Here is a 14043-nt window from a genome sequence, read left to right on the forward strand (position 1 = left end):
AGATCTAAAGCTGAAACTCATTCAGAAGATGGGTGGCCACCTGAACAAACTCCCCAAGCTCTCAGGCCCCAACCCTGGCTGAGCTGGCCTAATCCTCAAGAGTGACTAGGAGCCTCTCATGTACATAGTGGCCTTTGCGGGACCCACCCACTATACTTCCTGGCTTGCCTGAGCCTGTCCTTCTTGCCTTAAGGTAGCTTTTTAACCACTCTGAAGCCCTCTTCCAAGCTAATGACTAAGTGAAAGCAGTAACATAGAAAGAGAGAGAGAGAGAGAGAGAGAGAGAGAGAGCGCCACCTGCAAGACTCTCAAGAGAACAAACGAATAAAAAGAAAAAAATTGTCATATTGAACAAAGATGGTCTGATTTTAAATTTGTTTTAATTAAAATACATTACACATTTTCATGGTTCATTCTTTTTATATATGTTACAAATAGAGAATTTCTATAGAAACCTGTAACAACACTAAAGAATTAGTGTACCTGATATCTGTAAATCTAAAATGTGTTGTTTTGCCCAGTTTTGCTGATGGTGAAATCCTTTCATAATGACCGCAAGAGCTGATCAAGACTCAGAATAAGAGACTCTGAGTCAGTGCCTAAATTCTGACCAGATTTAGTTCACAAGCACATCCCTTCCCCAAAAACTATAACATGAAGGCAGATACAGCATGTTCCAACCTAACTTTCAGAAGGTTTTGGTTCCAGGCTCTCACAGTGCTGCCTGGTAACTTACAATGGACAAGGACATACTTTCGTAATTTTATAAAGTCTGAATCCCTAAAATCAAGAGCTTTATGCTATGGTGAGATAACCACAATGTGGGGTCATGAAATAGAAAACAAATAGTAATAGTCAGTTTTTGATAAGAGCACTTACGTTGCTTAGATTTTTCTCCACTAAACATGAGATTTCCTATTTTGTCTTGTAGAGTCTGTTTAAAATTAAAGTTCATAAATATTTTCTCAAGACCACAATTCTTTCAAAACAGCCAATATACACACTAATTTAGAATGCATGTTAATTAAGGCTCTGGAGTAACAGTTAAAAATAACCTAAGAGAGTTTCTACATGATGCTTTTCTTTTAGATGCCAGTCTTGGAGGCAATCCAGTTGCGGAAGGCAGTCACTCGCATATAGACGCCTGGCTTATTGATTTTACCGCATTCTACTCCCCAGCTCACTATTCCAACAAGGTACCAAATATTTCGAGAATTGGGATAAACTAGTGGTCCTCCAGAGTCACCCTAAATAAAACAAAGAATATTTATCATTATGAGAATTTACTCCCAGGTACTTGACTTACACTAGATGTTAAGCCCAGAGGAAGTTTGTGATTCATGCTTTATAAAGACCATAGGAAGGTATATAGTGTAAATCTCTGCTTCACCCTTAACTGAAACTATGACTGGCCAGAATATATTTCCTAGGGCTCTCTGGGGTTGAGGTGTACATTGAAGGCATGAACTAATAAGTTACAAGGTCTAGTTCTATGAGAAAGCTTTGGGAGACTTATATTATTGATAAATTTGGAGTATAATGTATCTGAGAAAAGTGGGCAGAGCCCTTGCCACAAAGAAGCTAAGAAGATAAGAGAAATTAGCTGAAAATAATTGAAAACTTTCTGAGACTAATCTATTATTGAAATATGATTAAGAGTATGGACTGTAATGCTAAACTACCTCTTTTAGAATGCCAGCTCTCCCACTTAACTAGCTGTGTGACCTTGTGCAAATTACTTTACTTTCTCCACCTCAGTTTTCCTATCTATAAAATGATAATGATAGCAGCTACATCATAAAGTTGTGATGACGATTAAATATATTAATGTCTGTCAAGGACTTCAGTCTGTGCTTGGTTCAGAGTAAGTCCAAAGTAAGCGTTTGTTAAACACTTATAAACATGCATTGCATATAGGAGAGAATTACTTTAGTGCCAAAGCTGAGAGGGAGTTTGACAGAATTGTCAAAGTACAAATTAATTACAGTATAGAATTCTTTCCATATTGAAAATTTTCTAAAACTAATACCAATAGTTTGGTATTATTATGTGGTCATTGTGAACAACGTCTGGACTTACTTGGCAGGCATCAACATTTCCTTGCATGTACCCAGCACATAGCATTGTGTCCTGCACCAAACCATCATATGCTTCCCTAGAGTTACAGGTGTTTGTATCAATAATCTTCACAGGTGCTTTCTGGAGTAACACTGGGTATTTACCTAAAGGAAATAAACATTATCAGCAAAACAGCTGCTCTGAAACAGAAGGATGAAAATTTGTTTTGTCCTCTGTGCATAAGGCATATATTTGACTCTTGCCTATTCCTAGGGTGAAAAATCCCACTCAGTTCCCTCACTCAAACCAATGAAAAAGAAATGTTCGAAGAATAATGTGAAACATCTTAATACTGCCTTTCTATGTCCTTATCTCTCTTCTCACATCTTTGGACCAGAACTTTCTCAAGTAGATTCTCTAAATTAGGGAGTTTCAACAAACAAATTGATCTCTTTGGAATGTTCCAAACCAAGGCAATTTGCAAAATCATAACTCCATATGCACCATTTCCTGAGAGATCACCAGGGAGTACTGGGTATCCAGAGGTAAATGATACCTTTGACTATGTACCTATATTACTTATTTTTCTTATTTCTTTTATACCTTACACACTATGTTAAGTTTTCATTGGACTTACCATTATATGAAAATGCTCCCCATCCTGTAACAACAACACCTTCACCTGGCAGAAAAATCTGTGTGGCTTCAGGAAGACAAACTCGATGTACATCATTCTTAAATACAACTTTCTCAGTGAGCAGTATAAGTGCAATATCATCATGATGTTCACCCTGGATGTAGTCTTCATGAATAGTAATTTGTTGAATATAATGTTGCATATAGGGGGGACTTACTTTGGTGCCAAAGCTGACAGTATAGTTCTTTGGATTTTGTGTCCTAAAGAAACAAAAATCATGTATTTATTTCAAAATAATAGAAATACAGCCCACATCTACTATATTCTTTTCATGACATTAATATTTTCTTTCTCGATAGTCCATTAGCAGTGATACAACCTTATTTTTAAATTCATTTGAAAAATCTTGTTTGAGTCCCTACACCATACACTATGTAAGGGAATGAGGATATAGAAATAAAAAATAAATAACCCATGCCTTTAAGAAATTTAAATACATTGACAAATGGCATAAACATAGGTAATTATAATTGCTTAAATGGTTGTGTATATAATTAGTGGGACCACAAAAAAAAAGGAGGATTTAAATCTGTATTCTCTAAGGAATGGAAAATTTCTTAGTGTAAGTAGTGTTTTGTATGAAACTATAGAGCTGAGTCATATTTGCCTTAAAGAAAAGGAAAGGAGGGCAGGCATGTCATGTATAGACGGGGAGAGAGAGTTTTTTAGCAACTACAAGTAGTTTGGGATGTCTGGAGTATAACGTGATGTAAGATCAAAATCATGTGAGAAAAATATGTTGTATGAAAAATCAATGACTCTATCCATTCTTACTTTAGATTGACTTACCATATAATTTGTCTTCTAAACCTTCCAAGACACTTTTGATAATAAAAGGGAATGATACTGATAATTAAACTGGGCTAACAGGTGTAAACTGTAACTGTTCCAGAGCCTTTGCTCTCCCTGGCTTTGGACAACATGATGAACTTACTTTTGAAAGCAGTGAGCTGCAGTCACCAAGTATCTTTCACTGATCAATGATGCCCCACAGCTGTGTTGGCCATTCTTTTTGAGACTTGCTTGCCATGGCCATTCTCCTTCCAGAGCGTTAGAACCTCCCCTGACTCTGTCATACGTAGCTGACATCCTTGCTCGTCTCCCACAGCCTGTCAGAGGGAGTCAGTTTTGTTTCATTAAGAATAGGAAGACAGTGTTTGTTTAATTACAAAGCTGAGAGTAAAGTGAATCATTATTGTATAGTTCTGTCTGACAATATCTTACATAGACAAGAACAGAATTATCTGTACAGAAATCACTAGCAGGTCCTGAATCACCTCCATACCCAGTGTAGTACCTCCAAGACATCTCAGCTCTTGGGGACCGTGAAAGCTATGGGGGACAGGTAGTCTTGGTTAAGTACAGCAACCAGACTCCCTGATTTTAATTCTGGTACCAACATTTACAAGCTAGTTGAATTCAGGCAAATTATTTTACTTCTTTGTGCTTCAGTTTCCCCATCTCTAAAATGGATGGTAATAATAATACTCATTTTTAGAATGATTGTGAGAATTAAATAAGTCATATGTAAAACACTTAGAGCTATGCCTGACCAAGAGTAATAAATCTTGACTGTTATGTTTTATATTATCTCATATATTTAATTTAAAAATATCTAAACTTACGGCTGTTGATAATCTTTTCAGCATCGACCTTACTGATTTCTGAAATAAAACAAAAAAAGACACGATAAATACCTAGCATTAATCCACTGACCCTGGGGCCAATAGTGTAAGATGGTAGGTCCCACAGAGCAAGAAGGTCCAGAAGTAATTTGGAATCTCAGAATAAAACTTTGAAAAAAAGGAAAGAACATTGATTTATTTAAATTGTTCTTTTACTGTACGCGAACGTATGATATGAAAATACCACCTTCACAGTTCCATATGAGAGACTTCTTTTATTTCATTGGAATTGTATTCTACATTATCTAAAATGGAAAATTGCATTTTTGTTTTAGAAGAATAGGAAGTTTCCACAAGTAAACCTGAGTTCCATCAGTATACCAAAATAATTTTTAAAAAGTGACCTGTCATAATGGCAGATCTTATGCTGTTTTTGAAAGTTATAGGAGATTATGAAAATAGCAAGACACATCATTACTTATAGAAGCTGTTCAAAGTCTTGCTATCTGCTTTAGAATAAGAAGTAACATTTTCCCCTCAGAACCAATTTTAAGGTGTAGCATTATCATAATTTGAATGTTTTTCATAATGAAGAATATTAATTATTGCTCTGATGTAAAACAGTGACAATCATTTTTTACAAAAATTGAGGATCAGTTTTGTGTCTGGTGCTTGTAATATGTGTTAGAGACAAAAAATGAAAGTCACACGGCTGCCATTTAATGCATAAGCTTACCCATGAGCCTAAGAGAATTAGGATCTGTAGTCAAGGACCCTGAGTGGTTACTCAGCATCTGACGTAAGATGCTTTCAATTCTTCTTCTTGTGTTTTCCTTCATTGATCTCGGAGCCTTGAACAGCAGCCATATATGTGCTGTCACACTGTTGTTTTCAGGACTGAAAACAACATAAAGATGTCACATGTTGCTAAAAAATTGAATTTCCTTCTTCATTCCCCAATTTTTCATATCTTAATCCTTCTGCTTTTTTATGGGTTTGTGTAGTACTTTCACTTTAATCTCAGGATTATCCACCTGCCTACATTAACTTGGTGAAAATATGCATGCAGTTATATTATTCAGTTTAGAAGGCAAGACGTTCTACAAATCTGAACAATAGCAAAGGGTAGAAGTAAGAACTGGCTCATTTATTTATGCATTCATCAATCATTTATTGAACAACTGCTATAGATTAATAACTGGGCTAGGTGCTCTAGGGTAATTTGAAGGTGACTAAGACATGGTTCTTACTCTCAAGAAATTTTCAGATTTTTAGAGAAAAAACATGTATACAAATGATCATAATAAATGAGGCAGAAGTGGTAAGATAATTTTCTTATCTGCAGATAATCCCAGGAAGACTAGGTCATTTTTTACTTAAGAGATTAGAGAAATTTTCATGGAAAAGGTGACATACACATTGGACCTTAAAGTATTTTCATCACTACTTTATTATCAAGCAGAAAATTTCATCAGTCAGAGAAGAGGAAGAATAGTATTTCAGAATAACTGGAAAGCAATAACGTTGATTATCATTTATTGGGCATCTTCTGTGTTTATTACTACATGTAGTCTCCACAACAACCTATCAGCATAGCTGTCATCTTTATTTTATAGACAAGGAAAAATTGAAGCTCTGAGAGGTTACCTAACATGCTCAAGATTACGCAGCTACTAAACTAGGATCCAGATTCAGTACAATTGACTCCATAACCTGGGCTTTTTACACTGTGCATTCTGTCACCCTATGCCCAGTCAGCCAATGACAATGATATCTAGGAGATTGGGCTCAGATGCAGGAGGGTCTTTAATGCTAGCTGAAGGGTAACAGTGAAGAGAAGTTAAGAAAAACCATGCTTGAGGAAAATTAAACTGACTGTGAAGTTCAGGAAAGATTTGTTTGAAATTGGGAAAGAGATAAGCAACCCAAGAGGCTGGCCAATAGACAGGTGGGAATTATCAAGCAGCCCTTATGCTAGTGTCTGAATTGGCATGATTATGCTTTGAATATCCATAATGGATAAGCAGTCTTCTGGTATATAAATCAATAATCACTTCTAGGCCGTACTCATCTCATGCAAGTTTGATTATTGTAATAGGGTGTACTGAAATGGAAAACTGTGCCTCTTCATCACCTCCTGTGAGTTCATGCTTCACATAGATACCTAAGTTAGATGCATAAGAAAACAAAGAATAAGACTACTGATGGTTGCTCTTTTCTCTGAGAGGTACACAGGCCCTTTAATTTTAGTCTTAACTTCTTTCCGATACTAAAATCGACCCCCACAGTTAATCCTAGTTGAGATCTTGATCTATTCTGTAAGTCCAGGAGTCTCTTGAGTTCCAAGAGGAGGGAAAAAAAGGCAGACATAATTTGGTGGCATTGAAAAAGGTAAAAGCAATAATTCCCTTCACGTGAACTTTATTTGCAAATATTTTCACTTTAATCCAGAGTACAGTTTTATGAGGGAAACAGTGTAGGCATTATTATCAATATTTCTCAGCTAGGGGAGCAGACTCAAAGTGATACAGTGACTCACCCAAGGCTCTAGGGCCACTAAGTGGTAAAGGCTGGGCTCAGGTTGTCTACCTTTCATTGTAAGGCCCCCTCTGCTATTCCATGCTACTCCAAACCCACATGCAGAGAACACAGCATAGATATTTTGCTTTTTATTATGGTGACTAGAAGACTTTCCTTGGCATCAAAGCCTAGTGTAGATATGGTCTTTTCTATCTTATAAGAACTCTAAGGAAGTTTTATAAGGTGTTTAGCTGACTTGAAAGGAAAAAGACATGAAAAAAAAGGTTTTTCTTTATGCTACTGCTAAGTAAAAATGTCAGATCATCAATCATTGGTCTTAGGGACCACCTAATGCTTGCTGGACTTTAAAACTTATGAAAACAGAGGGATACATTATCTGTAATTTAAGGATTGATACATTCTCATTAGACCTGATGAACTCAACTATATAGCCCAATCTTTGCTTTGGGTTCATACTTAACAATTAACCTGACACTTAGCTTAAGACAATACTGAATATTAATAACTCATTAGCTAATGACTATAATATATCAATATACTTTTTACAGAGGAACTTTCAGCATAATAATATGTATGACAGGTTGATCTCTTTTCTGTTATTGTTACTTACACAAGTGTGATGACTTGAGAATTGATATATTGTCTGTAAATGCTAGAACTGTGAAATGCATCAACCATCTGTTAAAGAGAAAATAGAGTCAAACATTAAATTCCAATAATATATGTCAGAGAATTAATAAATAAATATAGGATATACTAATTTACCTTAGTCTCAAGAATTTCACTAAGATAGTTATTTTCTGGTGATGTCTCCCTTTCATAATTTCTGTTATATGGGATATCCAGCACTTTAAAGCTACCTTGATAGTTGTAGGTTGTGTTTTCTGTGAGATAAAGAAATGATCCAAGAATTATTCAAGTGAAATGGATTTCAAATCCAGATATAAATCACATAGTAATACCATCTAGCAAGTATTGTGCTTATATTAGACATTGGTAAATGCTGTGAATCTTCCTGGCATGGTTGAATAGATAACTTGGGCATCATGGAAACTGCTTGTATGATCAAGAATGAAGTAGATATATACTAGTAAAAGTCAGAAAAGAGAGTCACATCTCAATTGAAACAGATAAGACCATATACTATAAATAAGATTTTTGTCTAGAATAATCAATTGTCAGACAGAATAGTATTGCTAGTAAGCTACAAGGAAGTGTGAGGGAGAAATGAGATGTGTAAGTATGCTGATTTTCTTGCCTTTTATAGCAGGATTTAAATACAATAATGTCTAAAGTTAAAACATGTTTTAAAAAATAATTCTAACTGTTCTTATGTTTACAAAGTCTTTTTTAATCTTTTAAAGGGACTTTAAATGAATGTTTTTGTTATGAAGAAAAATTAGTCAAATTCAATACCCTTTGGTTTCTCTTCACAAAAATAGATGTAATATTTTAATTATAAAGTAACATATATAATACCATCTTGCTAGAGTACTTTTTTTGCCTATCAATTATCTATCTATGCATTCATGTCTCTATGTGGTATATATTCTTTTACCTATGTATGTTCAAAATGATGTCTGCAATAAAGTATTTGATAAATGTTAACAATGCTTATTTCTCCAGATCCCAGAAATAAGCATTTTAAAGAGAGAATTCATTGTCTCTTTTTCTTTTGTAGAAATAAAAATAAAGTTTACAACAAACTGAAATAAATAGAAATGTATTTATTTACCAACCTACTGCCAGAAAATGAACCAGGAGACCAATAGTTACTCCCAGGATTGCCAACACTCCAAACACAATGAGGGCAATCATCCATAGTGGCAAAGATGTACGGGAAGTTGTGACTGGTCTGCAAGTAGAGCATATAAATATGAAGGATATAACAGAAAAATTGGTCATTTCAAGTTTTTATTTCTTTCTTCTTGCTCACTCTTAGAAGCGCCACAATTTAGGCACAGTAGTAGCTGAAGACATTTGAAGGAAGAGAGAGAGAGAATGAGAGAAGGATGGAATGAAGGAAGGAAGGGAGGGAGGGAGGAAGGAAAAAAAGGAAGGAAAGAGAAAAAGGAGAAAAGGAGGGATAGAGGGAACAGAGAAAAAAAATCCCATGAACTTATCTGAGAATTTATGATCAATTGAACCTCTATGGATCTGTGCTATGAGATTATTTTTCAGGAATCTGGTGGTTGGTGCCAAGTTATCTATACTTAACATCTAGTCCCTCCCATGATCAATGGGTAGTGACAGAGTTAGCAGCAATAAGTGAAGAACTGTCCAGGTTGGGTGAGGGAAAAAGGGGTGGGGAAAGGAAATATCTTAGAAATTCTTTATGCCTAAGCCTATCATAATTTTTTAATGTATGATCATGATCCGATTTTATTTATTATGTCCTTATTATATACAAAGAACACAGGCAAATATGAATTGCTATATTGGGTCAGAGTAGTGTCCATCTCTCTTACTACCTTATTTATGGCTGTGGTTCAAAGACATCACATGCATGCTGTGATCACCCTACAATAAGTTAGGTATTTTCATTGTGTTTCATTTATACAACAAATACGTGTTGAGAGCCTCTGCCTTAGTTGAAATAGGGATTTGTGGGAACCGTCCAGATAAAGGGGCATGGAAAGACATCTAGAAAAAGAGAAAAATATGCAGTGCTCAAAGAATGACCAGCAATTCAATTTTCTTGCAGCAAACTTTGAGTCATAGGTCGGTCAAAGATGAAGTTAGACTGAGATGGTTAATTTTAGTGACAACTTTGGCTAGGCCATGGTGCCAAGTTGTTTGGTCAAATGCTAGTCTACATGTTGCTATGAAGGCATTTCGTAGCTATAATAAACATTTACAATCAGTGATTTTAAGTAAAGGAGATTACCTTCGATAATGTGAGTTGGCCTCATCCAATCAGATGAAGGCCTTAAGAGCTAAAACTGAGGTTTCTGGGAGAAGAAGGAATTTTGCCATGGAAGTATAACATAGAAATCCTAATTGAGTTTCCAGCCTGCCAACTTGTCCTATGGATTTCAAACTTGCCAACATCACAATTGTGTGAAGCTATTCCTTAAGATTTCTCTCTTAATCTCCAGATAGACAGACAGATAATAAGTATAAATTTATGGGAATAAAGATATATAAGATATACTGTACCCAATAGGATCTGTCTATCATCTGTCTATCTATCTATCATCTATCTAATCCATTATCTAGAGATCTCATTGGTTCTGTTCCTGTGGAGAATCTTAATTTACAAACAGGCAGCAGTAAAAAATGCTTTTGATGCCACACAAGGGCATTGAGATTTTGTCTTAAAAAATTGGATTTCCTTTAAGTGTGATTGGAGGATAATCTTAATTAGAATCACCTGAAAGCTCTTATTAAATATGCAAATTATCATATGCCCTCTCAGATCTAGTGAATTCAGATTCCTAAAAGGGCCTGATAATTTGCACTACACTGCTGGTAATGCAGATTCTCACTTAACTATGTGCTATCTTAATGACAAACTACTGAAAAACTTTAATCTAGCCAGGGCTATTGTCAGGTTTTTCAGATTAGAAGTAACATTGTGGGCAATGAGTATGATGTATTAGATCTCAGATAAAAAATAAATCGGGTTGATGCTTTCATGAGAACATGATTTTTCTTTTTAAATCTATCCTCTATTCTACTTGAAATATATATTTTTTTATTTTTTAAATAATATTGACATTCAATATTATTTTATATTAGTTTTAGGTATACAGTGTAGTGGATAGACATTTATATATAATTTGTGAAGTGATCCCCCCAATTAGTCTAGTACCACCTGGCTCTATACATAGTTATTACAATGTTATTGACTAAATTCTCTATGTTATACTTTACATCCCCATGACTATTTTGTAACTACCAATTTGTGCTTTTTAATCTCTTCATCTTTTTCGCCCAACCCCTCAACCGCTCTCTCATCTGGTAAGCATCTCTGTATCTATGAGTATTTTCCTTCTGGTTTGTTTGTTTGTTTTGTTTTGTTCTTTAGATGCCACATATAAATGGCATTTGACTTGAGATTTCTTTTTAGATGGCTGAATAATATTTCATTATATATATGTGCCACCTCTTCTTTATCCAATCGTCTACTGATAGGCATTTAGATTACTTCCATATCTTGACTATTATACATAGTTCTGCATTGATTATTTTTTTACTCCCTTTTAAAACTATTTCATAATTCTCTTTCCTTAAACCTCTAGCACCTTCTGCCTCATCCTCTATCTCAGCTAATAACCTTACTTCCTGGTCCACTGAGAAAATAGAAGGCATCAGAAGAGAATATTTACAACACCATTATCATGTTTGTGAACTTATCTTCAACTATAATCCACACTCTGTTTTTCCTCATGTTTTTATAAATAAACTATGCCCCTATCTTAGGGTAGCTCTCCATCATCTCATTCTCACTTTCCAACCTATGTTTCTAACCTATGATGGAGTCACTTCCAAATACTCAGAGTTCCATGGACAACTAGACCCTTTCACACCTCTGTATCCTTGCACACTCTGGTCCTTCTGCCTAAAATGTCCATCTCAAATCTACCCAGTGAGCTTCTACTCAAACTTTGTCACTCAACTCTATCATCTCCTTTTCATTGAAGTCTTCCATGGCCAGCCTATTGTGGACCTACATTGAGAGTAATTTTTATTTTTACATGAATCTTTTTACTCCTAGTTGTGACCATGTTGCTGTCTGGAGTCATGTTATTATTTCTTATTTTATATCCAGAGCATAGTGTGATGTCTAGCACATTATAGATAATACTTGTTAAAGGAGTGAATGAATGAGATCAAAGAATATTAAGGACAACTGGATTATGTATGATGGCTAAATTACGGGGCTACAGATTATGAAAATCTTTCTGTGCTAATCAAAAGATTTTGATTTTATCCTGTGGAAATGACCAACATGAGGACATGCAGTGTTAGAAAGATGAATCTGCAAGCAGTTTGCATGATGATAGTGCGAAGGAGGGAGAAAAAGGGGAGGACCACTGAGGAAAGAGGCTACTGTAATCCATGGAAATGGCATGATGGGATCCTGGGTGGTGGTAGTAATAAAAGCAAGTGATGAATTTAATAAAGGTTACAGTAAAATATTTATCAGAACTTGGTAATTAGTTAGTTATATTGGTAAAAGATGGGAATATATGAAAGACGACACAAGATTTTACCTCGAGAAGTAAAGGAGACTAAATTGAAGCCTAGAAGAGGTAACTTGGGGAGAAAAATGATAAATATTATATATCTTGAGTTTGAAAGGCATTTACATTTCCAGTACATGACTGGAGATATCTGACTGGTAATTAACTAATGAAATATAGCTGGGATGTCAACTTAGGAGTCACCCAAAAACAGGGAAGTAACAAAGCTAAAACTAGATTGATATATTATAGTGCATGTTATATAAAATATTGTACAGAATTGATATTTCTCTTTTTAAGGTAAACATATATATCCATTCTAATTATGACTAATTTCTCAGTTTTTCATACCTTTCCTGAATTTCTTAGTCTTACTGTTTGGTACCTCTCAAAAGACTTTACATTGTCAGCACATGTTAACTGTCAAATTCAGAATATTGTTCACTTTTCATCAATAGGTAAGCACTTACTCATCTCGTAAGCATTCAACACCAACAAAACTACTTCGCTCACTGCTTTGTTCTCTAATCTTTACTCCACGCCTTTTCTTTACTTTTCTGTCTCCCATGAACTTTTAATAATTACTTTTTTCCCCAATAGTCTCTTAGTTGAAGATATATTTGTACATTTCTTGCTTGACTAGTTTTATTTTTATAGCTTTACCTTAGAACAGAACTTCATATAGATTTGGGCAAATTTTCTTCTCTTAACCCCACAGCTTGTTTTAAGAACTTGTATTGTTATAAGAACAGAAATAAATCTAAACCTATTAAAATTTGATCAAACAAGATATCTTAGAATTTACCCAGAGACAATGATTTAAAAGTAGAGAACTAAAATGACTTTCTTATTTTCAATTTTCTTTCATTGAAAACAATGTAGAATTTTTAATTTATTTTTCCTATCCTCTTCTTCTATTTTGATTACTGCTTGTCATCAGCCCATATGCTTCTCTGGGTTGTAGCAAACTTTAACTCAAAATCTAAAGATCTTACAAACCACGATGCAGATTAAATAAGTGTTTAAGAATGACAGACTTCTCAGGTGGAAAAATCACTCAGCTCCTCAGCCAATATTTCTAGTAGTCCACACTACAAATTCTGAAAAATCACATAAAGGAATTACTGAAAAAGGATCCACGATATTATTATATCTTTTTTAAAAATTTTATTTTATTATTAGTTTCAAGTATACAGTACATCGGTTAGACATTTATATAGTTTATAAAATGATCCCCCCAAATGCTCCCTCCTTCCTCTGGTCCTCTACCTAGCCATTACATTAATGCTAACTGCATTCCCTATGCTGTGCTCTCCATCCTCATGACGAACTATCAATTACTAATTTGTACTTCTTTAACTCTTCACCCCATTCTCCTAACCTCCTAACCCTTTCCTCTGTCTGTCACCAAATTGTCCACTATATTTGTGAGTCTGTTTTTGATTAGTTTGTTCTTTTTGTTCCTTAGATTTTGTATGTAAGTGAAATCATATGGTACTTATCTTTCTCTGTGTGATTTATTGCCATTAAAAAACAAACAAACAAACAAACTCTTGTCCATAAACTCTCAATGCTACCTTGGCAAGGATCTAAAACACAGCTTTCTTTTGAAATTTTTCCATTCTATTCATAAGGTCTAAATATAAGAAAAAAATTTAAATTGACAAAATGTGGTTTTAAAGTCTTGATTTTCATTTCTATTGTTTTCTTGTTTGTTTGTTTCTCTTGGCTGTTCATCATTCGGGCAGCCAAGTATAACCACAGGGTTAACTAAGGTCTCTAAGCTCTTCTAAGCAATTAGAGTAATGCTTCCCTCTGAGAAGTTAACCACTGATTTAGTGCTCAGAACTTGCCTAGGTAACTAGGGGTACTTATAAACAATGGCTTAATCCTTTGAAATCTTTCAGGTTAGGACTTCACACAAATGTCAAAA

At 34.8% G+C, this 14043-nt stretch overlaps 1 protein-coding gene across 1 annotated transcript; it reads right to left on the reverse strand.

The window, feature by feature from the left end:
• Positions 1-1085: 1085 nt before the first annotated feature.
• Positions 1086-12678, reverse strand: LOC120588141 (transmembrane protease serine 11B-like protein). Its single transcript, XM_039845335.1, has 10 exons — positions 12581-12678; positions 8661-8776; positions 7687-7805; positions 7532-7599; positions 5117-5277; positions 4381-4419; positions 3690-3864; positions 2696-2955; positions 2080-2222; positions 1086-1247 (listed from the first exon to the last, which is right to left on the reverse strand). Exons 1-10 carry the CDS (start codon positions 12676-12678, stop codon positions 1086-1088), a joined length of 1341 nt encoding a protein of 446 aa, XP_039701269.1.
• Between the last annotated feature and the right edge of the window lie 1365 nt (positions 12679-14043).

The sequence above is a fragment of the Pteropus medius genome, unplaced genomic scaffold (genome assembly GCF_902729225.1).
Source record: "Pteropus medius unplaced genomic scaffold, Ma_sr-lr_union100, whole genome shotgun sequence".
In the NCBI taxonomy this organism is placed as follows: domain Eukaryota; kingdom Metazoa; phylum Chordata; class Mammalia; order Chiroptera; family Pteropodidae; genus Pteropus; species Pteropus medius.

Coding starts and splice junctions, on each gene's coding strand:
- LOC120588141 (XM_039845335.1), bottom strand. CDS start 12,678: ATGGGAGACAGAAAAGTAAAGAAAAGGCGTGGAGTAAAGATTAGAGAA. Junction 8,777..12,580: donor GTTGAATGCTTACGAGATGA/GTAAGTGCTTAC, acceptor CTCTACTTGCAG/ACCAGTCACAACTTCCCGTA. Junction 2,956..3,689: donor GCAGCTCACTGCTTTCAAAA/GTAAGTTCATCA, acceptor TTGTTTCTTTAG/GACACAAAATCCAAAGAACT.